This window comes from Rana temporaria, chromosome 7 (genome assembly GCF_905171775.1).
Source record: "Rana temporaria chromosome 7, aRanTem1.1, whole genome shotgun sequence".
In the NCBI taxonomy this organism is placed as follows: Eukaryota; Metazoa; Chordata; class Amphibia; order Anura; family Ranidae; genus Rana; species Rana temporaria.
Window position 1 is genome coordinate 9,028,127 of NC_053495.1, and position 17,586 is coordinate 9,045,712.

The 17,586-nt window shown below is 48.7% G+C and overlaps 1 protein-coding gene across 3 annotated transcripts in view; it reads right to left on the reverse strand.

Moving 5' to 3' along the window:
• SRGAP3 (SLIT-ROBO Rho GTPase activating protein 3) overlaps positions 1-17,586 on the reverse strand; it is a 151,588-nt gene that overhangs the window by 24,378 nt on the left and 109,624 nt on the right. For 2 of the 3 annotated variants that reach the window (XR_005750532.1, XM_040358839.1), the window contains exons 12-13: positions 9,632-9,734; positions 805-865 (exon numbers count right to left, since the gene is read on the reverse strand). Coding sequence is in view for 2 of the 3 variants with exons in the window: in XM_040358839.1 (XP_040214773.1) it covers positions 805-865; positions 9,632-9,734 (164 nt within the window). In the remaining variant the exon portion in view is untranslated. Of the gene's footprint in view, positions 1-804; positions 866-3,792; positions 3,824-9,631; positions 9,735-17,586 lie in introns of all 3 variants that reach the window. The other variant, XM_040358840.1, reaches the window with a different exon arrangement.

Genomic DNA, 17,586 nt, shown 5'->3' on the forward strand with positions numbered 1-17,586 from the left:
GTGACATGGGGCCCTCGGGGCAGTGACTCACTCACACGGAGCCACTCAATGAATTATGAACCATCTCAAACGCGTCCTAAACATATCACTACCACGGCCATTTTTTTTCTACATTTTTGCACACATGTTAAAACGTACATTTTACGCCCGAAGATTAGTTATAAACCCCCCAAACATGATGCATTTTCGGAAAGCAGAGACCCTGGACAATAAAATGGAGGTAGCTCCAATTTTTTTATGCAAACATATTAGTGCCCCTTGTATATCAAATGCTAATTTTCCATTATTTTATAGCACACGTTAGCGCTACACTAATTTTTTTTTCTATTCTTACCTCCCCTTCTTCCCTGTAGGCTGCCACTGTAGCGTGGCCGAGCTCCTCTTCCCCCTGCCTCTTCCCCAGTCCCCTATCAGATTGTGCACTTCCTGGTCAGTCCGGCCGGGAACAGGAAACTGAATCTCCTGTACCACGCGCAGTACCCGGCCGGACTGACAGGACTCCAGGTGGAAGGAAGAGGAGCTCGGCTACATCCTGGGAAGGGGAAGTTGGGGGCCCCAGGCCAGCTCGGGGGCCCCAAGCAATTGTTTGTTTTGCCTGTCCTGTAGTGACGGGCCTGCATACACAATATATTACCCAATTTTGGTTAATATTTAAAAGACGAGGTTGCACCGAATAGATAGATACCCAACATGCCAAGCCTTAAAACCCCCCTTGAAAAACGGTCTTAACCTCTGGTATCCAAAATCGTCCATAGATGATCAGGGGCCCGAGACCTTATAATCCCATGTTCTGTCTCTACTCACCATATAAGTTAATGTATCGGATGCAGCTTTCAACCACCAGTGGAATTGCCTGACCAGAATCCTGTGAAGGTGAGAAAATCCGAGTTCAATATTCATAAATCTCTGTATATCACTGCGCCTATGACTGCATTATAGCTGAACTCCAGGGACACAAGTACTCTCATTTACATATACTCCTCCTGCTCAGAGAGCAGAGCTGTGGGAGGGGCCCAAGAGGCTCCACCCAATACAACAAAACTGAAGGAGGGGGGCGGAGACAAGACCAGTCACTCTGAAAAGGAGAAAGAGCAGAGCTGTGGGAGGGGCCCAACAGGCTCCACCCAATACAAAAAATAAATAAAAGAGGGGGCGGAGACAAGACCAGTCACTCTGACAAGGAGAAAGAGCAGAGCTGTGGGAGGGGTCCTGCAGACTCCACCCACCGCAGGCTGCCTTCAGAAAACTATTGGAGGGGACGGAGACAAGACCAGTCACCCTGCACAGGGAGAGAGAGAGCAGGGATGTGGGAGGGGCCCAGCAGACTCCACCCACTGCAGGCTGCCTGTAGAAAACTACAGGAGGGGGCGGAGACAAGACCAGTTCCCCTGCACAAGGGGAGAGGGCAGCAGTGGGCAGTCTTTATTACAGGAAGTCTCACAGAGAATGAAGAAGAATACACAATATACGGATTTATACAAAATGTATCCCGGAGTTCAGCTTTAATGCTTCTGCCAGTTTATTTTTTGCAGTCTGTGTACTATTGGGAAAATTTCCCTTCACTGCCGGCCCCAGAGATGCAACAGGAAGTTAGGAAATCTCTCAAAGTGAGGGGAAATCCCCTCTTTTCATTGGAGGATTTGCCCTCGCCTCTACTTTCGGGGAAATCCCCTCTTTTCATTGGAGGATTTGCCCTCGCCTCTACTTTCGGGGAAATCCCCTCTTTTCATTGGAGGATTTGCCCTCGCCTCTACTTTCGGGGAAATCCCCTCTTTTCATTGGAGGATTTGCCCTCGCCTCTACTTTCGGGGAAATCCCCTCTTTTCATTGGAGGATTTGCCCTCGCCTCTACTTTCGGGGAAATCCCCTCTTTTCATTGGAGGATTTGCCCTCGCCTCTACTTTCGGGGAAATCCCCTCTTTTCATTGGAGGATTTGCCCTCGCCTCTACTTTTGGGGAAATCCCCTCTTTTCATTGGAGGATTTGCCCTCGCCTCTACTTTCGGGGAAATCCCCTCTTTTCATTGGGGGATTTGACCTCATCTCTACTTTCGGGGATTTCCCTCCACTCTCAGTGGTCACCGGTACAATAGGGAGGGAATCTATCCAAATGGGACACAGACAGCAAAACTAAATTGGACAGAGGGTCTATCCCCCTCACCACTATGTCGAAAAGTTAAAACAATGGGGCCCCAGCCAGTGACAATGACACAGTCCAAAAAAACAGAATCCATTTTTTTTAAATGGGTGGGGCAGTGACACAGCCTGAAATTAAAATCAAAAAGTAAAAAAAATAAAATGGGTAGGTAAGTGACACAAAATCAGAATCCAAAAATTAAAAAAATAAATAGGTGGAGCGGCGAAAATCAGGATCCAAACGTAAAAATAAATAAAAACTGGGCGGGGCAGTGACAGTCTAAAAATCAGAATCCAAAAGTAAAAAGAAAAAAAATGGGCGGGGCAGTTACACATTCTGAAAATCAGAGTACAAAAGTAAAAAGAAAAAAGGGGCAGGGCAGTGTGACACAGTGAGAATATCTGAATCAAAAAGTTCAATGGGCGTGACAGTCTGAAAATCAGAATCCAAAAGTAAAAAAACAATATAATGGGCGGGGCAGTGACAATCTAAAAAATCAGAATCTAAAAGTGAAAGAAAAAAAATAGAAGATATGGGTGGGTCAGTGACAGTGAAGAACGGAATCCAAAAAGTAAAAAAAGAAAAACGCGGGGGAAATGACACATAGTTTAAAAATCAGAATTCAAAAGTAAAAAAAAAAAAGGGTGGGGCAGGGACGCAATCTGAAAATCAGAATCCAAAAATGTTAAAAAAAATGGGCGGGGCAGTGACACACAATCTAAAAAGTAAAAAAAAGAAATAGGCGGGGAAATGACACACATAGGTAGATTCAGGTAGAGTTAGGCCGACTTATCAGTAGATAAGCCGGCCTAACTCAGAATCTACACCGACTTATGTTTAAGCGTATGCTCAAACAGAGATACGCTTAAACATATCTAAGATACGACGGCTTGCGCCGTCCTATGTTAGATTGCAATATTTTGGATGGCCGCTAGGTGGCGCTTCCATTGCGGTCGGCGTAGAATATGTAAATGAGTTGATACGCCAATTCACGAACGTACGCCCGGCCGCCGCAGTCGATTTACGCCGTTTCCGTAAGGCATTTACAGGCCTAAAGTTATTCCACCTATTAGGTGAAATAACAATGTTAAAGTATGGTCGCCGTTCCCGCCGCGAGTTTCGAATTTTTTACGTCGTTTGCGTAAGTCGTCCGCGAATCGGGATTTACGTCGTTTACGTCCACGTCGAAATCAATAGGCCCGTGCGGCGTACTTAGCCGCAATGCACACTGGGAAATGTAGGCGCCCGGCGCATGCGCAGTTGAGAAAAAACTTAAAAAACGTGAGGTCAAGCCTCATTGCCATCAAACACGCCCCCCCCCCCCCCCCCCCAACACATTTGAATTCAGCGCCCTTGCGCCCGCCCGCTTTAGGCTACGCCGCCGTATATTAGCAGGCAAGTATATTGAGAATCATTACTAGCCTAGCTAACTTACGGCGGCGTAGCCTAAACACGCTAAGCTACGCCGCCGTAACTTTAATCCATTGTACCTGAATCTACCTAATAGTCTTAAGATCAGAAACAAAAAAAAAGGGGGTGGGGCAGGGACCCAATATGAAAATCAGAATTCAATAATGGGCGGGGCAGTGACACAATCTGAAAATCAGGATCCAGAAAAGGTAGATTCAAACAAGGATGAGGTTGGGATGGAAATACCTGATTTCTGCTGCGAGTGTTCCTCCTTCCTCTGATGACAGTAACAAACATTAACACACAGCAGCAGCGACAGCGACAGCGACAGCGACAGGCGCAGAGACATAGAGAGAGAAGAAGAGACAAGGTCAGCACAGATCGGAGCCAGGAAGAGGCAGGACAGCAAAAAGATCACAACCCGCCACCAGAGGAACCAGCCATGGGGGGGCGCCCTATCACCTGATACATTGCATTACACTGATCTACTGACAGGGGGGAGAATACTGCACTCTATACTGGTAGAGGCTTCCACCCCTCCCCCGGCTGGGCCCTATGCGGCCTAACTATAGGCACGCCGTACGTTGAAGTGAACCAATTATGTAAACTTCCTATAAATATTGATAGTCTCTGAGCAGCCGGCAGACATCGGGTTATTTTTATCGCTGTGACGTGCTGGCCCAGCTTCCCCGGAGAGCATCGTGCTTCTTTCCTGGCAGCGGATCCGGCGGGGGAAGACGGGGTTTAAAAACAGCATCAGAGAGAGAGCGACGGGGAGCGGGAATCTAGGTCACTCCCGCCCGTCTCCCAGTCCCGGCGCTTCTCCGGATACCACCCGGGGGGCCCCTGACACCACTAAGATGGCGTCACTTAAAGTGGAGCTGTCATCAAATTATATTTTACATGTCTGACACAGATCAGCCCTTTCTGCGGCTTCTCACCTTGCGACTCGCTACAAGAAGACAATGTTGCCACCTGAACTCTGGGAAAAGAGACTGCGGAAATGCTTCCTCCTGCCTGCAGCAGACTGATGACATCATCTCAGACTAGGCACTGTCACTGGACTGGAGATCAAGAACTTTTTTATGATAAAAGTTGGAACTTTTTTGGAAAATGATACGGCTGCACCTGTGTTGCTGTGTATTTTACCCGACTCTTGTTATAAGAGGAACTTCCATCCAACATCTGAGCAATGGCTTTGTCTGTTTGTCCCGCCCCCAAAGAACATCTGTCTGTATTTGGATCGGATAATCTTTTTATTTATTTTTTACATCTCAGATGGTGAGATCTCGGCACTGTAATTGGCGGGTTTCATCATTTTTGACACCTTGGGGCGGCTTTACTAAAACTGGAGGGTGCAAAATCTGGTGCAGTTCTGCATGGAAACCAATCAGCTTCCAGGTTTTATTGTCAAACATTAATTAAACAAGCTGAAGTTAGAAGCTGATTGGCTTAGACATGTGGGGTTTGTTTCATTCTGAATCAAAATTCAGACACATTTTTCCACTCCCCACTTCGTGTCCTCCTCTGGTCCTTCTCCACTCCTCCTCCGGTCCTTCTCCACTCCCCCTCCGTGTCCTCCACTGCTCCCCTTAAGTGTCCTCCTCTGCTCCCCCTCTGTGTCCTCCTCTGCTCCCCCTCTGTGACCGCCTCCACTCTTTCTCTGCTCCCTCTCCTTGTCCTCCTCTGCTCCCACTCCGTATCCTCCTCCGCTTCCCCTCCGTGTCCTCCTCCGCTTCCCCTACATGTCCTCTGCTCCCCCTCCGTGTCCTCCCCCGCTCCCCCTCCGTGTCCTCCCCCGCTCCCCCTCCGTGTCCTTTTCCATTCCTTCTCCGCTCCCCCCTCTGTGTCCTCCTCCGCTCCCCCTCCGTGTCCTTCTCCGCTCCCCCTCTGTGTCCTCCTCCGCTCCCCCTCCATGTTCTCCTCCGCTCCCCCTCCATGACCTCCTCCACTCCTCCTCCGTGACCCACTCCACTCCTTCTCCGCTCCCCTTCTGTGTCCTCCTCCGCTCCCCCTCCGTGACCTCCTCCACTCCTTCTCCGCTCCCCCTCCGTGACCTCCTCTACTCCTCCTCCACTCCCCCTCCATGTCCTTCTCTGCTCCCCCTCCGTGTCCTCCTCCACTCCTTCTCCGCTCCCCCTCCGTGACCTCCTCCACTCCTTCTCCGCTCCCCCTCCATGTCCTTCTCTTCTCCCCCTCCGTGACCTCCTCCACTCCTTCTCCGCTCCCCCTCCATGTCCTTCTCTTCTCCCCCTCCGTGACCTCCTCCACTCCTTCTCCGCTCCCCCTCTGTGACCTCCTCCACTCCTTCTCTTCCCCCCTCCGTGTCCTTCTCTGCTCCCCCTCCGTGTTTTCCTCCACTCCCCCTCTGTGCCCTCCTCCGCTCCCCCTCCATGTCCTCCCCCTCCATGTCCTCCTCCGCTCCCCCTCTGTGTCCCCCTCCACTCCTTCTCCGCTCCCCCTTCGTGTCCTCCTCCGCTCCCCCTCTGTGTCCCCCTCCACTCCCCCTTCGTGTCCTCCTCCACTCCCCCTCTGTGTCCCCCTCCACTCCTTCTCCGCTCCCCCTTCGTGTCCTCCTCCGCTCCCCCTCTGTGTCCTCCTCCGCTCCCCCTCCATGTCCTCATCCGCTCCCCCTCCATGTCCTCCTCCGCTCCCCCTCCATGTCCTCCTCCGCTCCCCCTCTGTGTCCTCCTCCGCTCCCCCTCCATGTTCTCCTCCGCTCCTCCTCCGCTCCCCCTCTGATGTTTGAACGTAGCTTTGCAATGCTGGGTGTTGTATTTGTCTATTTCTTCCTGTACATCACAGGTCTGTTCCGCAATGTGGGCATTTTTGGAATCTGTACGCTTGAATTTGTTTAATAAATATTATACCTGATAAAAAAAAAAAACTTGTTCTTGAGCTGTTTCAGCTGTGTTGCTTTACTGTGCACACCTGACCCTCATTAGCCACCTATAAGAGGAACTTAGAACTTCCACCTAACGCCTAATCAATGGGTTTGTCTGTTTGCTCATGGCCTGAATAGACATCTGTCTGTCTCTGACTTCTGCCTGAATGTTATTGCCTTGAATGACTCCTGTGTATATCAATGTCAGAGTCCTAACAGATCAGTCCAGCGCAATGCTCAGCCTATTATTCGAATATTAGGAGCATGAAAACCCCAAAATGCTCAAATCCAAACTTGAGTTCCTGCCCAGCAACCCTACAACACGTTTCATTGAATATAACCCATGTGGCCTATACAGCGCCTTGAAAAAGTATTCATACCCCTTGACATTTTCCACATGTTGTCATGTTACAACCAAAAACGTAAATGTATTTTATTGGGATTTTATGTGAGAGACCAACACAAAGTGTCACATAATTGTGAAGTGGAAGGAAAATGATAAATATTTTTTAATTTTTTACAAATAAATATGTGAAAAGTGTGGGGGGGGGGTACATTTGTATGGCGCCCCCCGGAGTCAATACTTTGTACAAGTCTTTTTGGGGGTGTCTCTACCAGCTTTGCACATCTAGAGAGGGACATTTCTGCCCATTCTTCTTCTTTGTAAAATACCTCAAGCTCTGTCAGATTGGATGGAGAGCGTCTGTGATCAGCAATTTTCAAGTCTTGCCACAGATTCTCAATGGGATTTAGGTCAGGACTGTGACTGGGCCATTCTAACACATGAATATGCTTTGATCTAAACCAGGGGTCTCCAAACTGCGGCCCGAGGGCCAGATTTCGCCCTTTACTAGCCTTTATCTGGCCCTTGGGGATCTATTCCTCCCACTGACGCCAACAAGGTGGGACTATTTCTCCCACTGATACCAATGATGGGATACTATTCCTCCTAATAATAGGGGCACTACTCCTCCTGAGACCAACTTTGAGGCCATATTTATTGTCACAATTCGGCCCTCCTAAAGTCTTAAGGGGAAATAAACTGGCCCTTTGTTTGAAAAGTTTGGAGACCCCTGATCTAAACTATTCCATTGTAGCTCTGGCTGTACTTTAGGGTCGTTGTCCTGCTGGAAGGTGAACCTCCGCCCCAGTCTCAAGTCTTTTGCATACTTTTCTTCTAAGATTTTCCTGTGTTTGGCTCCATCCATCTTCCCATCAACTCTGACCAGCTTCCCTGTCCCTGCTAAAGAAAAGCATCCCCACCACATGATGCTGCCACCACCATGTTTCACAGTGGGGATGGTGTGTTCAGGGTGATGTGCAGTGTTAGTTTTCCCCACACACAGCGTTTTGCTTTTAGGCCCACAAAGTTCAATTTTTGGTGTCATGTGACCAGAGCACCTTCTTCCACATGTTTGCTGTGTGCCCTCCCCCACATGGCTTCTCACAAACTGCAAACAGGACTTCTTATGACTTTCTTTCCCCAATGTCTTTCTTCTTGTCACTCTTCCATAAAGGGCAGATTTGTGGAGAGACCACTAATAGTTGTCCTGTGGACAGATTCTCCCCCCTGAGCTGTGGATCTCTGCATCTCCTCCGGAGTTACCATGGGCCTCTTGGCTGCTTCTCTGATGAATGCTCTCCTTGCCCGGCCCGGTCAGTTTAGGTGGACGGCCATGTCTTGGTAGGTTTGCAGTTGTGCCATACTCTCTCTATTTTCAGATAATGGATTAAACAGAAGCTCCGTGAGATGTTCAAAGCTTGGGATTTTTTTTTTATAACCTAACCCTGCTTTATACTTCTCCACAACTTTATCCCTGACCTGTCTGGTGTGTTCCTTGGCCTTCTTGATGCTGTTTGTTCACTAAGGTTCTCTAACAAACCTCTGAGGGCTTCACAGAACAGCTGTATTTGTACTGATGATAAATGACACACAGGTGGACTCTATTTACTAATTAGGTGACTTCTGAAGGCAATTGGTTCCACTAGATTTTAGTTAGGGGGATCAAAGTAAAGGGGGCTGAATACAAATGTCCCCCCCACACTTTTCACATATTTATTTGTAAAAAATATTGAAAACCATTTATAATTTTACTTCAACCTCACAATTATGTGACACTTTGGCCCAGAGTCTCAAAGGGCTTACGACGGCGCAACGCCATGTACGCCGTCGTAAGTCCTAATCTGGGCCGTCGTATCTATGCGACTGATTCTTAGAATCAGTTACGCATAGATAAGCATTAGATCCGACAGGCGTAAGTCTCTTACGCCGTCGGATCTTAAATGCAATTTATTTTTTGCTCGCTAGGTGGCGCTTCCGTCGATTTCCCTGTCGAGTATGCAAATTAGCTAGATACGCGAATTCACGAACGTACGCGCGGCCGACGCAGTAAAGTTACGACGTTTATGTTAGGCTTTTCCCGGCGTAAAGTTGCCCCTGGCTCTATGAGGCGCAGCCAATGTTAAGTATGGCCGTCGTTCCCGCATCGAAAATTTATAAAATTACGTTGTTTGCGTAAGTCGTCCGTGAATGGTGCTGGACGTAATTTCCGTCCACGTCAAAACCAATGACGTCCTTGCGACGTCATTTAGAGCAATGCACGCCGGGAAATTTTAGGGACGGCGCATGCGCAGGTCGTTCGGCAGTGGGATGCGCTTCATTTAAATGAAACACGCCCCCTACCCGCCGGGAATTTGAATTCCGCCGGGTGATTTACGCTACGCCGCCGCAACTTTACAGGCAAGTGCTTTGTGAATAAAGCACTTGCCTGAAAAACTTGCGGCGGCGTAACGTAAATGAGATACGTTACGCCCGCACAGAGATACGCCGATCTCTGTGAATCTGGGCCTTTGTGTTGGTCTATCACATAAAATCCCAATAATATCCATTTACATTTTTGGTTGTAACGTGACAAAATGTGGAAAACTTCAAGGGGTATGAATACTTTTTCAAGGCACTGTAACCAGATCCTTGGTATGTGAAGTGGAATCCTCCACCAAGTATCACAGACAGGTCCACTTGTTCTTTAGAGCATGGCTGCCTATTTAATCCCCCCCAGAAAATGAGAAGCGGAGTGAGATCGGAGGGTGTAGAGGAGAAGCAGAGTCTGTGCGAACAGAGCAGCAAGTGAGCAGGGAGGCCGTGCAGAGAAAGCCGAAGGGGGAGGGGGCCTCAGTCCCCCATGCAGCAGCCGCCAGTACCTTGATAAAGAGCTCCATATTCCCGTTAAAGAGCATATGGCTATAAAGGGAGCGAGGCCGGGGCTTCCTCATTTTCTGGGGCTTAGGGGGCAGAGTCGGGGGCCTGAGGAAAGGGAACAATGCCGTCAAATACATCTGCAGACACAAGGCTTCAACAAAATGGCGGAATACCGAATCGGACAAACAACTCTATGGGGCAGATCCACAAAGGAATTACGCCGGCGTATCTTTGTTTTGTATCCACAAAACAAGATACGACGGCATCTGGGATCGATCCGACGCGGCGTACGTCTTAGTACGCCGTCGGATCTTAGGTGCATTTTTTTCGGCGGCCGCTAGGTGGCGTTTTTCCGTCAAATTCCGCGTCGAGTATGCAAATTAGCTTGTTACGGCGATCCACGAACGTACGCATTTTTTTACGTCGTTTGCGTTCGGGTTTTTCCGGCGTATAGTTACCCCTGCTATATGGTGGCGTACTCCATGTTAAGTATGGCCGTCGTTCACGGCCTCGCATTTTGAATTTTTTTACATCGTTTGCGTAAGTCGTTCGCGAATAGGGATTTACGAAGTATGACGTCACCGTCGTAAGCATTGGCTTGTTCCGGTTTAATTTCGAGCATGCGCACTGGGATACCCCCACGGACGGCGCATGCGCTGTTCAAAAAAAACAAACGCTGTTTACGTCGGGTCACAACGTATTTACATAAAACACGCCCCCATCTAATTGAATTCCGCGCCCTTACGCCGCCAAAGATACACTACGCCGCCGTAACTTACGGCGCGAATTCTTTGAGGATTAGAAAAAAAAAACATAAGTTACGGCGGCGTAGTGTATTTTAGATACGCTATGCCCGGCGGAAAAGATGCGCCGAGGTACGCGAATCTGCCCCTATAGGTTTAATGAAATAAAACAATAAATATTCCGTTTTTATTCCTCTGCAGGATCCTAATGGAAGAAAGTTCCAATCTGATGAGTTGCTATAGAGTGCTGTGTGCCAACGGTCCCCTAAAACCTACCTTTCCAATGAGGAACACTTAAAGTGGTTGTAAACCCTTCCATACACCCAGTGAGGTGACCGGCCTCAGAGATGAAACAAATCCTCCTACATAAGTACTACGGGCCAGATTCACAGCGGAGATACTCCGTCGTATCTCTCAGAGTATCAATGCGGCTGATTCATAGAATCAGTTACGCATAGATATCCCTAAGATCCGACAGGTGTAATTGTTTTACACTGTCGGATCTTAGGATGCAGTACCGCGGCCGCCGCTGGGGGGAGTTTGCGTCGTAAACCAGCGTTGGGTATGCAAATTAGGAGTTATGGCGATCCACAACGGTTTTTCGCGTTCGCTACGTCGCTGCTAGTCTAGTTTCCCGTCGCAAAGTTAGTCGTCGTTTTGGGTGCCCTAACTTTACACAGCAAACGTATGTGCTGTATAAAGTATGGCCGTCGTTCCCGCGTCGAAATTTAAAATTTAACGTCGTTTGCGTAAGACGTCCGGGAATACGGAAGTACGCTACGCACGTCGCCGATCGGAAAAAATGACGTCAGTTCGCGCAAAGCACGGCGGGAATTTGGAAACGGAGTATGCGCAGTGGGTCCAGCGCGAGAGCGCGCCTAATTTAAATGGCACACGCCCCTTTAAATTAGGTGGGCTTACGCCGGAGGCCGCCGGCGTAGGTTTTCATTGCAAGTGCTTTGTGAATCAGGCACTTGCGATGAAAACTTGCGGCGGTGTAACGTATCTACGATACGTTACGCCGCCGCACTTCTACGTGAATCTGGCCCTACCTGCTTATCTGCAGCTCGTGTTTCCCTACAGCCTTTCAAAGTCCAGAATTTACACAGCTTTTCTGAGCTCCAGAAGGCAGGAGTTGGGGATCTGATGTCACATACCGCAACAGCATAGAGCAGGAAGCTGAGTGTAATCTGAGACCTGAGGGGAGGGAGAGGACAACCCCCCCCCCCCCTCCCTCTATACAACCCTCATAGGGAAACATGCACAGCTGAGGCTATCAATCCAGAGGCGGCTCTAGGCTTTGTGAGGCCTTAGTCCATGGGGTGCTCAACCTGTGGCCCTCCAGCTATTGCGGAACTACATGTCCCATGAGGCATTGCAAACCACTGACAGTTTCAAGCATGACTCCCAAAGGCAGAGGCATGATGGGACTTGTAGTTCTGCAACAGCTGGAGGGCCTCAGGTTGAGCATCCATGCCCTTAGTCAAAACTTGAGATGGGGCCCCACTCACGCCCCATGATGAGAACAAGAATTCAAGGACAAGAGCCTCTTCCCCACAACCCTGGCCGGTGGGGGTCTGCGGGCAGGGGGCTTATCGTAATCTAAAAGCCTCCTTTAACAAGGCGGCCTCCAGATCCTGCTCTTTAATAACTAAGGGGTGGGGGCCACCCGCTGAACCCGCCCCCTTGTGACATCATTGACTGAGGGCATGCTGGGTCATTGACGTCACAAGGGGTGGGGTCACCGATATTCACTGGCGGCTCCGCTCCTGAGTCGGGGCTCTTAACGCTGCCTGAGCACGGCAGCGTTAAGGTCCCCTGTCCCTCGAAACTTAGGTAATGGATTGGGCAAGTTAAGCGGCCGCGAGGCCCCTTATGGGTGCGAGGCCTTAGGCGACCGCCTAATTTGCCTAATTAAAGAGCCGCCTCTGTATCAATCACCTGCTGTGTGCTAGAGTTGGGGGATTGTCTGGAGCCAGCATAGACCATGGGTGCTCAACCTGTGGCCCTCCAGGTGTTGTGGAACTACAGTTCCCATCATGCCTCTGTGTTTTTGTGTCATACTTGTAACTGTCAGCAGCTTGCAATGCCTCATGGGACTTGTAGTTCTGCAACAGCTGGAGGGCCACAGGTTGAGCACCCATGGCATAGACCATGGGGAGGTCAACCCTCCAGCTGTTGCAGAACTACAAGTCCCATCATGCCCTTGACTTTGGAGGTCATGCTCGTAACGGTCAGCCTTGCAATGCCTCACGAGACTTGCAGTTTCGCAACAGCTGCAGGGCCACAGGTTGAGCCCCCATGCCATAGACCAGGGGTGTCAAACTGGTGGCCCTCCAGCTGTTGCAGAACTACAAGTCCCATCATGCTCTCTGCCTGTGGGAGTCATGCTGGTAACTGTCAGCCGTGCAATGCCTCATGGGACATGTAGTTCTGCACCAGCTGGAGGGCCAACAACTGCGCCATAGACTGTCAGAAGTGACCCATGCAGATAGCAGAGAAAGGAGAGAGAAGACAGAAATCGCACTCAGTGCTTTGGATTGAGGCAAGTACATGCTGTAGAGCAGGGGTCTCCAAACTTTCTAAACAAAGGGCCGGATTACTGTCCTCCAGACTTTAAGGGGGCCGGACTGTGCAGTACAAAATCCCCCATCATTGGTGTCATTGGGAGAAATTCTACCCCATTCTGCCCCATCATTGGTGTCATTGGGAGGAATTTTGCCCCATCATAGGTGTCATTGGGAGAAATTCCACCCCATCATTGGTGTCATTGGGAGGAATTCCACCCCATCATTGGTGTCATTGGGAGGAATCCTGTCCCATCATTGGTGTCATTGGGAGGAATTCTGCCCCATCATTGGGAGGACTTCTGCCCCATCATTGGGAGGACTTCTGCCCCATCATTGGGAGAAATTCTGCCCCATCATTGGGAGGAATTGTGCCCCATCATTGGTGTCATTGGGAGGAATTCCACCCCATCATTGGTAGGAATTCCGCCCCATCATTGGTGTCATTGGGAGGAATTCCGCCCCATCATTGGTGTCATTGGGAGGAATCCTGTCCCATCATTGGTGTCATTGGGAGGAATTCTGCCCCATCATTGGGAGGACTTCTGCCCCATCATTGGGAGAAATTCTGCCCCATCATTGGGAGGAATTGTGCCCCATCATTGGGAGGAATTGTGCCCCATCATTGGGAGGAATTGTGCCCCATCATTGGGAGGAATTGTGCCCCATCATTGGGAGGAATCCTGCCCCATCATTGGTGTCATTGGGAGGAATTCTGCCCCATCATTGGTGTCATTGGGAGGAATTCTGCCCCATCATTGGGAGGACTTCTGGCCCATCATTGGGATGACTCCTGCCCCATCATTGGTGCCAATGAATAAAAAAAAGCACCCCAAGGGCCGGATAAAATCAAGCAAAGGGCCACATGTGGCCCCCGGGCCGCAGTTTGGAGACCACTGCTGTAGAGGGATGTGCTTTGTTCATTTTTAATTTCAGAGGTTTACAAGCACTCTAATGAAATAAAACAATAAATATTCGGTTTTCGTTCCCCTGCGTGATCTTAATGGACGGACGTTCCAATCTGTTGCAACAGGAAACAGCATGCCAGCCGTCCCCTTAAAACCCACATTCCTAATAGGGAACCTTTATTAAAGTTGTCTGAAGTAAAAACTGTCTGTGCTCCCCAGAAGTCTCCCTTTCATGTTTCTATTATATTATAATTTGGCTTTATTCTTGTATACGATACATGCAGACCCTTCGCAGATCCCTCTCAGATCTCATAGATACATGCAAATATTAACCACTTCAGCCCCGGACCATATTGCTGGTCAAAGACCAGAGCACTTTTTGCGATTCGGCACTGCGTCGCTTTAACTGACAATTGCGCGGTCGTGCGACGTGGCTCCCAAACAAAATTGGCGTCCTTTTTTTCCCCCACAAATAGAGCTTTCTTTTGGTGGTATTTGATCACCTCTGCGGTTTTTATTTTTTGCGCTATAAACAAAAATAGAGCGACAATTTTGAAAAAAATGCAATATTTTTTACTTTTTGCTATAATAAATATCCCCCAAAAATATATAAAAAAAACTTTTTTTTTTCCCTCAGTTTAGGCCGATACGTATTCTTCTACATATTTTTGGTAAAAAAAAAATCGCGTTTATTGATTGGTTTCCGCAAAATTTATAGGCCCGGATTAACAAAGCACTTGCGCCGACGTATCTCGAGATACGCCACGTAAGTGCAAATATGCGCCTGACTGAGAAACTAAGATACGCCTGAAAACAGGCTTCATCCGACCGACGTAACTTGCCTACGCCGGCGTAGAGTGGGCGCATATTTACGCTGGACGTATTTGGCGCTCCCATTGATTTTCTATTCACATATGCAAATGAGGGAGATACACCGATTCACGAACGTACGTACGTCCATCCGTCCGACGCAGTGCGTGTAAAGTCATACGTCCGGCGTAAAATTATGCCCCATAAAGGAGGTGTAATTCAGCAGCATCCATGCAAAGGGCTGCACCAGGGAACACAAGCCGACGTATTTTACGTAGGACGTGAATATGAATAGGCGTAGGTTACGTTCACGCTGAAGGCAGTGATCCGACGTATCTTAGCAGTTGTTCCGACGTGATTGTGAGCATGCGCACTGAGATGCGCCCACGGAACGGCGCATGCGCAGTTGGCGATACGCATCTGTCTGGCGCTCGGCCCATCATTTGCATGGGGTCACGCCTCATTAGCATGGCTCACGCCCACTTCCACTTACGCCGAATTACGCCTGAGAAACCCAGCGCAGATTTGGGAGGAAGTGCTTTGTGAATTCAGTGCTTGCCTCTCTGTGCTGCGTCGGCGTAGCGTAAAGGAGATACGCTACGGCGGCATAAATATGCGCCGCTGTCTGTAATTCCGGGCCATAGCGTTTACAAAATAGGGGATAGTTTTATTGTATTTTTATTAATAATTTTTTTTTTACTACTAATGGCGGCGATCATCGATTTTTTTCGTGACTGCGACATTATGGCGGACACATCGGACAATTTTGACACATTTTTGGGAACATTGTAATTTTCACAGCGAAAAGTGCTATAAAAATGCACTAATTACTGTGAAAAGACAATTGCAGTTTGGGAGTTAACCACTAGGGGGCGCTGAAGGGGTTAAGTGTGACCTCATATATGTTTCTTACTGTAGGGGGGCGGGGCTGGACGTGTGACATCATTGATCGCCTTTCCCTATATCAGGGAACACACGATCAATGACATTGCCACAATAAAGAACGGGGAAGGTGTGTTTACACACAGCTCTCCCCGTTCTTCAGCTCCTGTGACCGATCGCGGGACCCCGGAGGCGATGGGGTCCTGGAAGCGATCGGGTCCCGCGGGCGCGGTCATGGAGTTTCGGACCGGGTCGCGCGCGTGCCCGCGACCCACGGCTAGGAATTTAACAATCACGTACAGGTACGTGATTGTGCCCAGCCGTGGCATTCTGCCGACGTATATCGGCGTTAGGCGGTCCTTAAGTGGTTAATTTGTTTCTAAGAGGGACAGAAAATCTGCTCTCTGTCCAATCGCAAAGACATTGGCTTTAATAATGAAAAAAGCAAAATGACAGCACATCAGACCGGCCCCTGACCCCCAAAGACTTTGGGCCAGATCCACGTACCGTGGCGCATCTTTCTGTCCGGCGTAGCGTATCTCTGATACGCTACGCCGCCGTAACTTACAGCGTATTTTTTGTATTCTGAAAGAAATTGCGCCGTAAGTTACGGCGGCGTAGTGTAACTTTGGCGGCGTAAGGTCGCGCAATTCAAATGGATGGGATGGGGGCGTGTTTTATGTTAATACGTCTTGACCCGACGTAAATTACGTTTTTTTTTTTAACGGCGCATGCGCCGCCCGTGGGGGTGTCCCAGTGTGCATGCTCGAAATTAACCCGCAACAAGCCAATGCTTACGACGTGAACGTCATTCTATGCAAAGCCCTATTCGTGAACGACTTGCGCGAACGACTTACGTAAACGACGTAAAAAATTCAAAATTTGAAGCGGGAACGACGGCCATACTTAATATAGGATACGCCTCAGATAGCAGGGGTAACTATACGCCGGAAAAAGCCTTACGGAACTACCTAAAAAAAATGCGCAAGCCGGACATACGTTCGTGGATCGCCGTATCTAGCTAATTTGCATACTCGACGCGGAAATCGACGGAAACGCCACCTGGCGGCCAGCGTAAATATGCTCCTTAGATCCAACGGCGTACTAAGACGTACGCCAGTCGGATCTAAAAAAAGAACAAAAGGGAGATGTACCGCGCTTAGGAGAGAGTATGTAAGGGTGGAGCAATGAACTAGGGTGGTATTGGTATTGAAATGACTCAAAGACGGTGAAGACTGCAGCCCCCCTGATGTATAATCCCCTAGGGGATACAAAACTAAATGTAAAAATGAAAGGGGTAGTGGCGCTGTCTAGAATAGAGGCTGAATGTATCTAAAAGGTACAGATGTGACTTGTATGTGATCAAACCAAGTGAAAAGGATACAAGTGCCTGAGTGTAATAGTATGTGGTAGCCTAATTGGCATATAGTATACACTCTAAATGTAGTACAACAGGTGTGCAAACAATTGGCTATTTAAGCCGCAAAGGTGGTCACACAATGTGTGAAATATAAATTAAGTGATGCAAAAAGGTTACAAACTTATATATATCAAAATAAACCGTGATCGTCAATCAACGATAAGTGGAATCCGAAAATGTAAAATCCAAAGTTATATATGTACCAGCAGAGTGGTAAATACCAATAAGTGTGTAACTCAGCAAAAAATGCAAATGAGGCTATAATCAAAAAAATCAATGCATGAGTCCAATGGTTAGATATAGCAACCACAATATATAGTCCACACAATGTCAAAAAATAAAGATAAAAAATGTATATATAGATAAGTGTCCGTGAACTGGTGCACCCACAAGGGTGGTGAATCACAAAATGCAGTGGTGGATTCGCACAGTGCTCCGGTGCTCCCCTCCTGGGTCCCTACTCACCAAAGGCACTCACCCCTGCAGGGGTAAAGTGCAAGTAGAAAGGATCTCCAGCAGCTGCGATATCGATCTTCCTGGGTCCTATGGATGCACAGATGTCCTAGCCCGAATGGCTCTGCTTCTTTTTTATTTATTAGTTCCGGGGATCCTCCAATGAAAAAAATA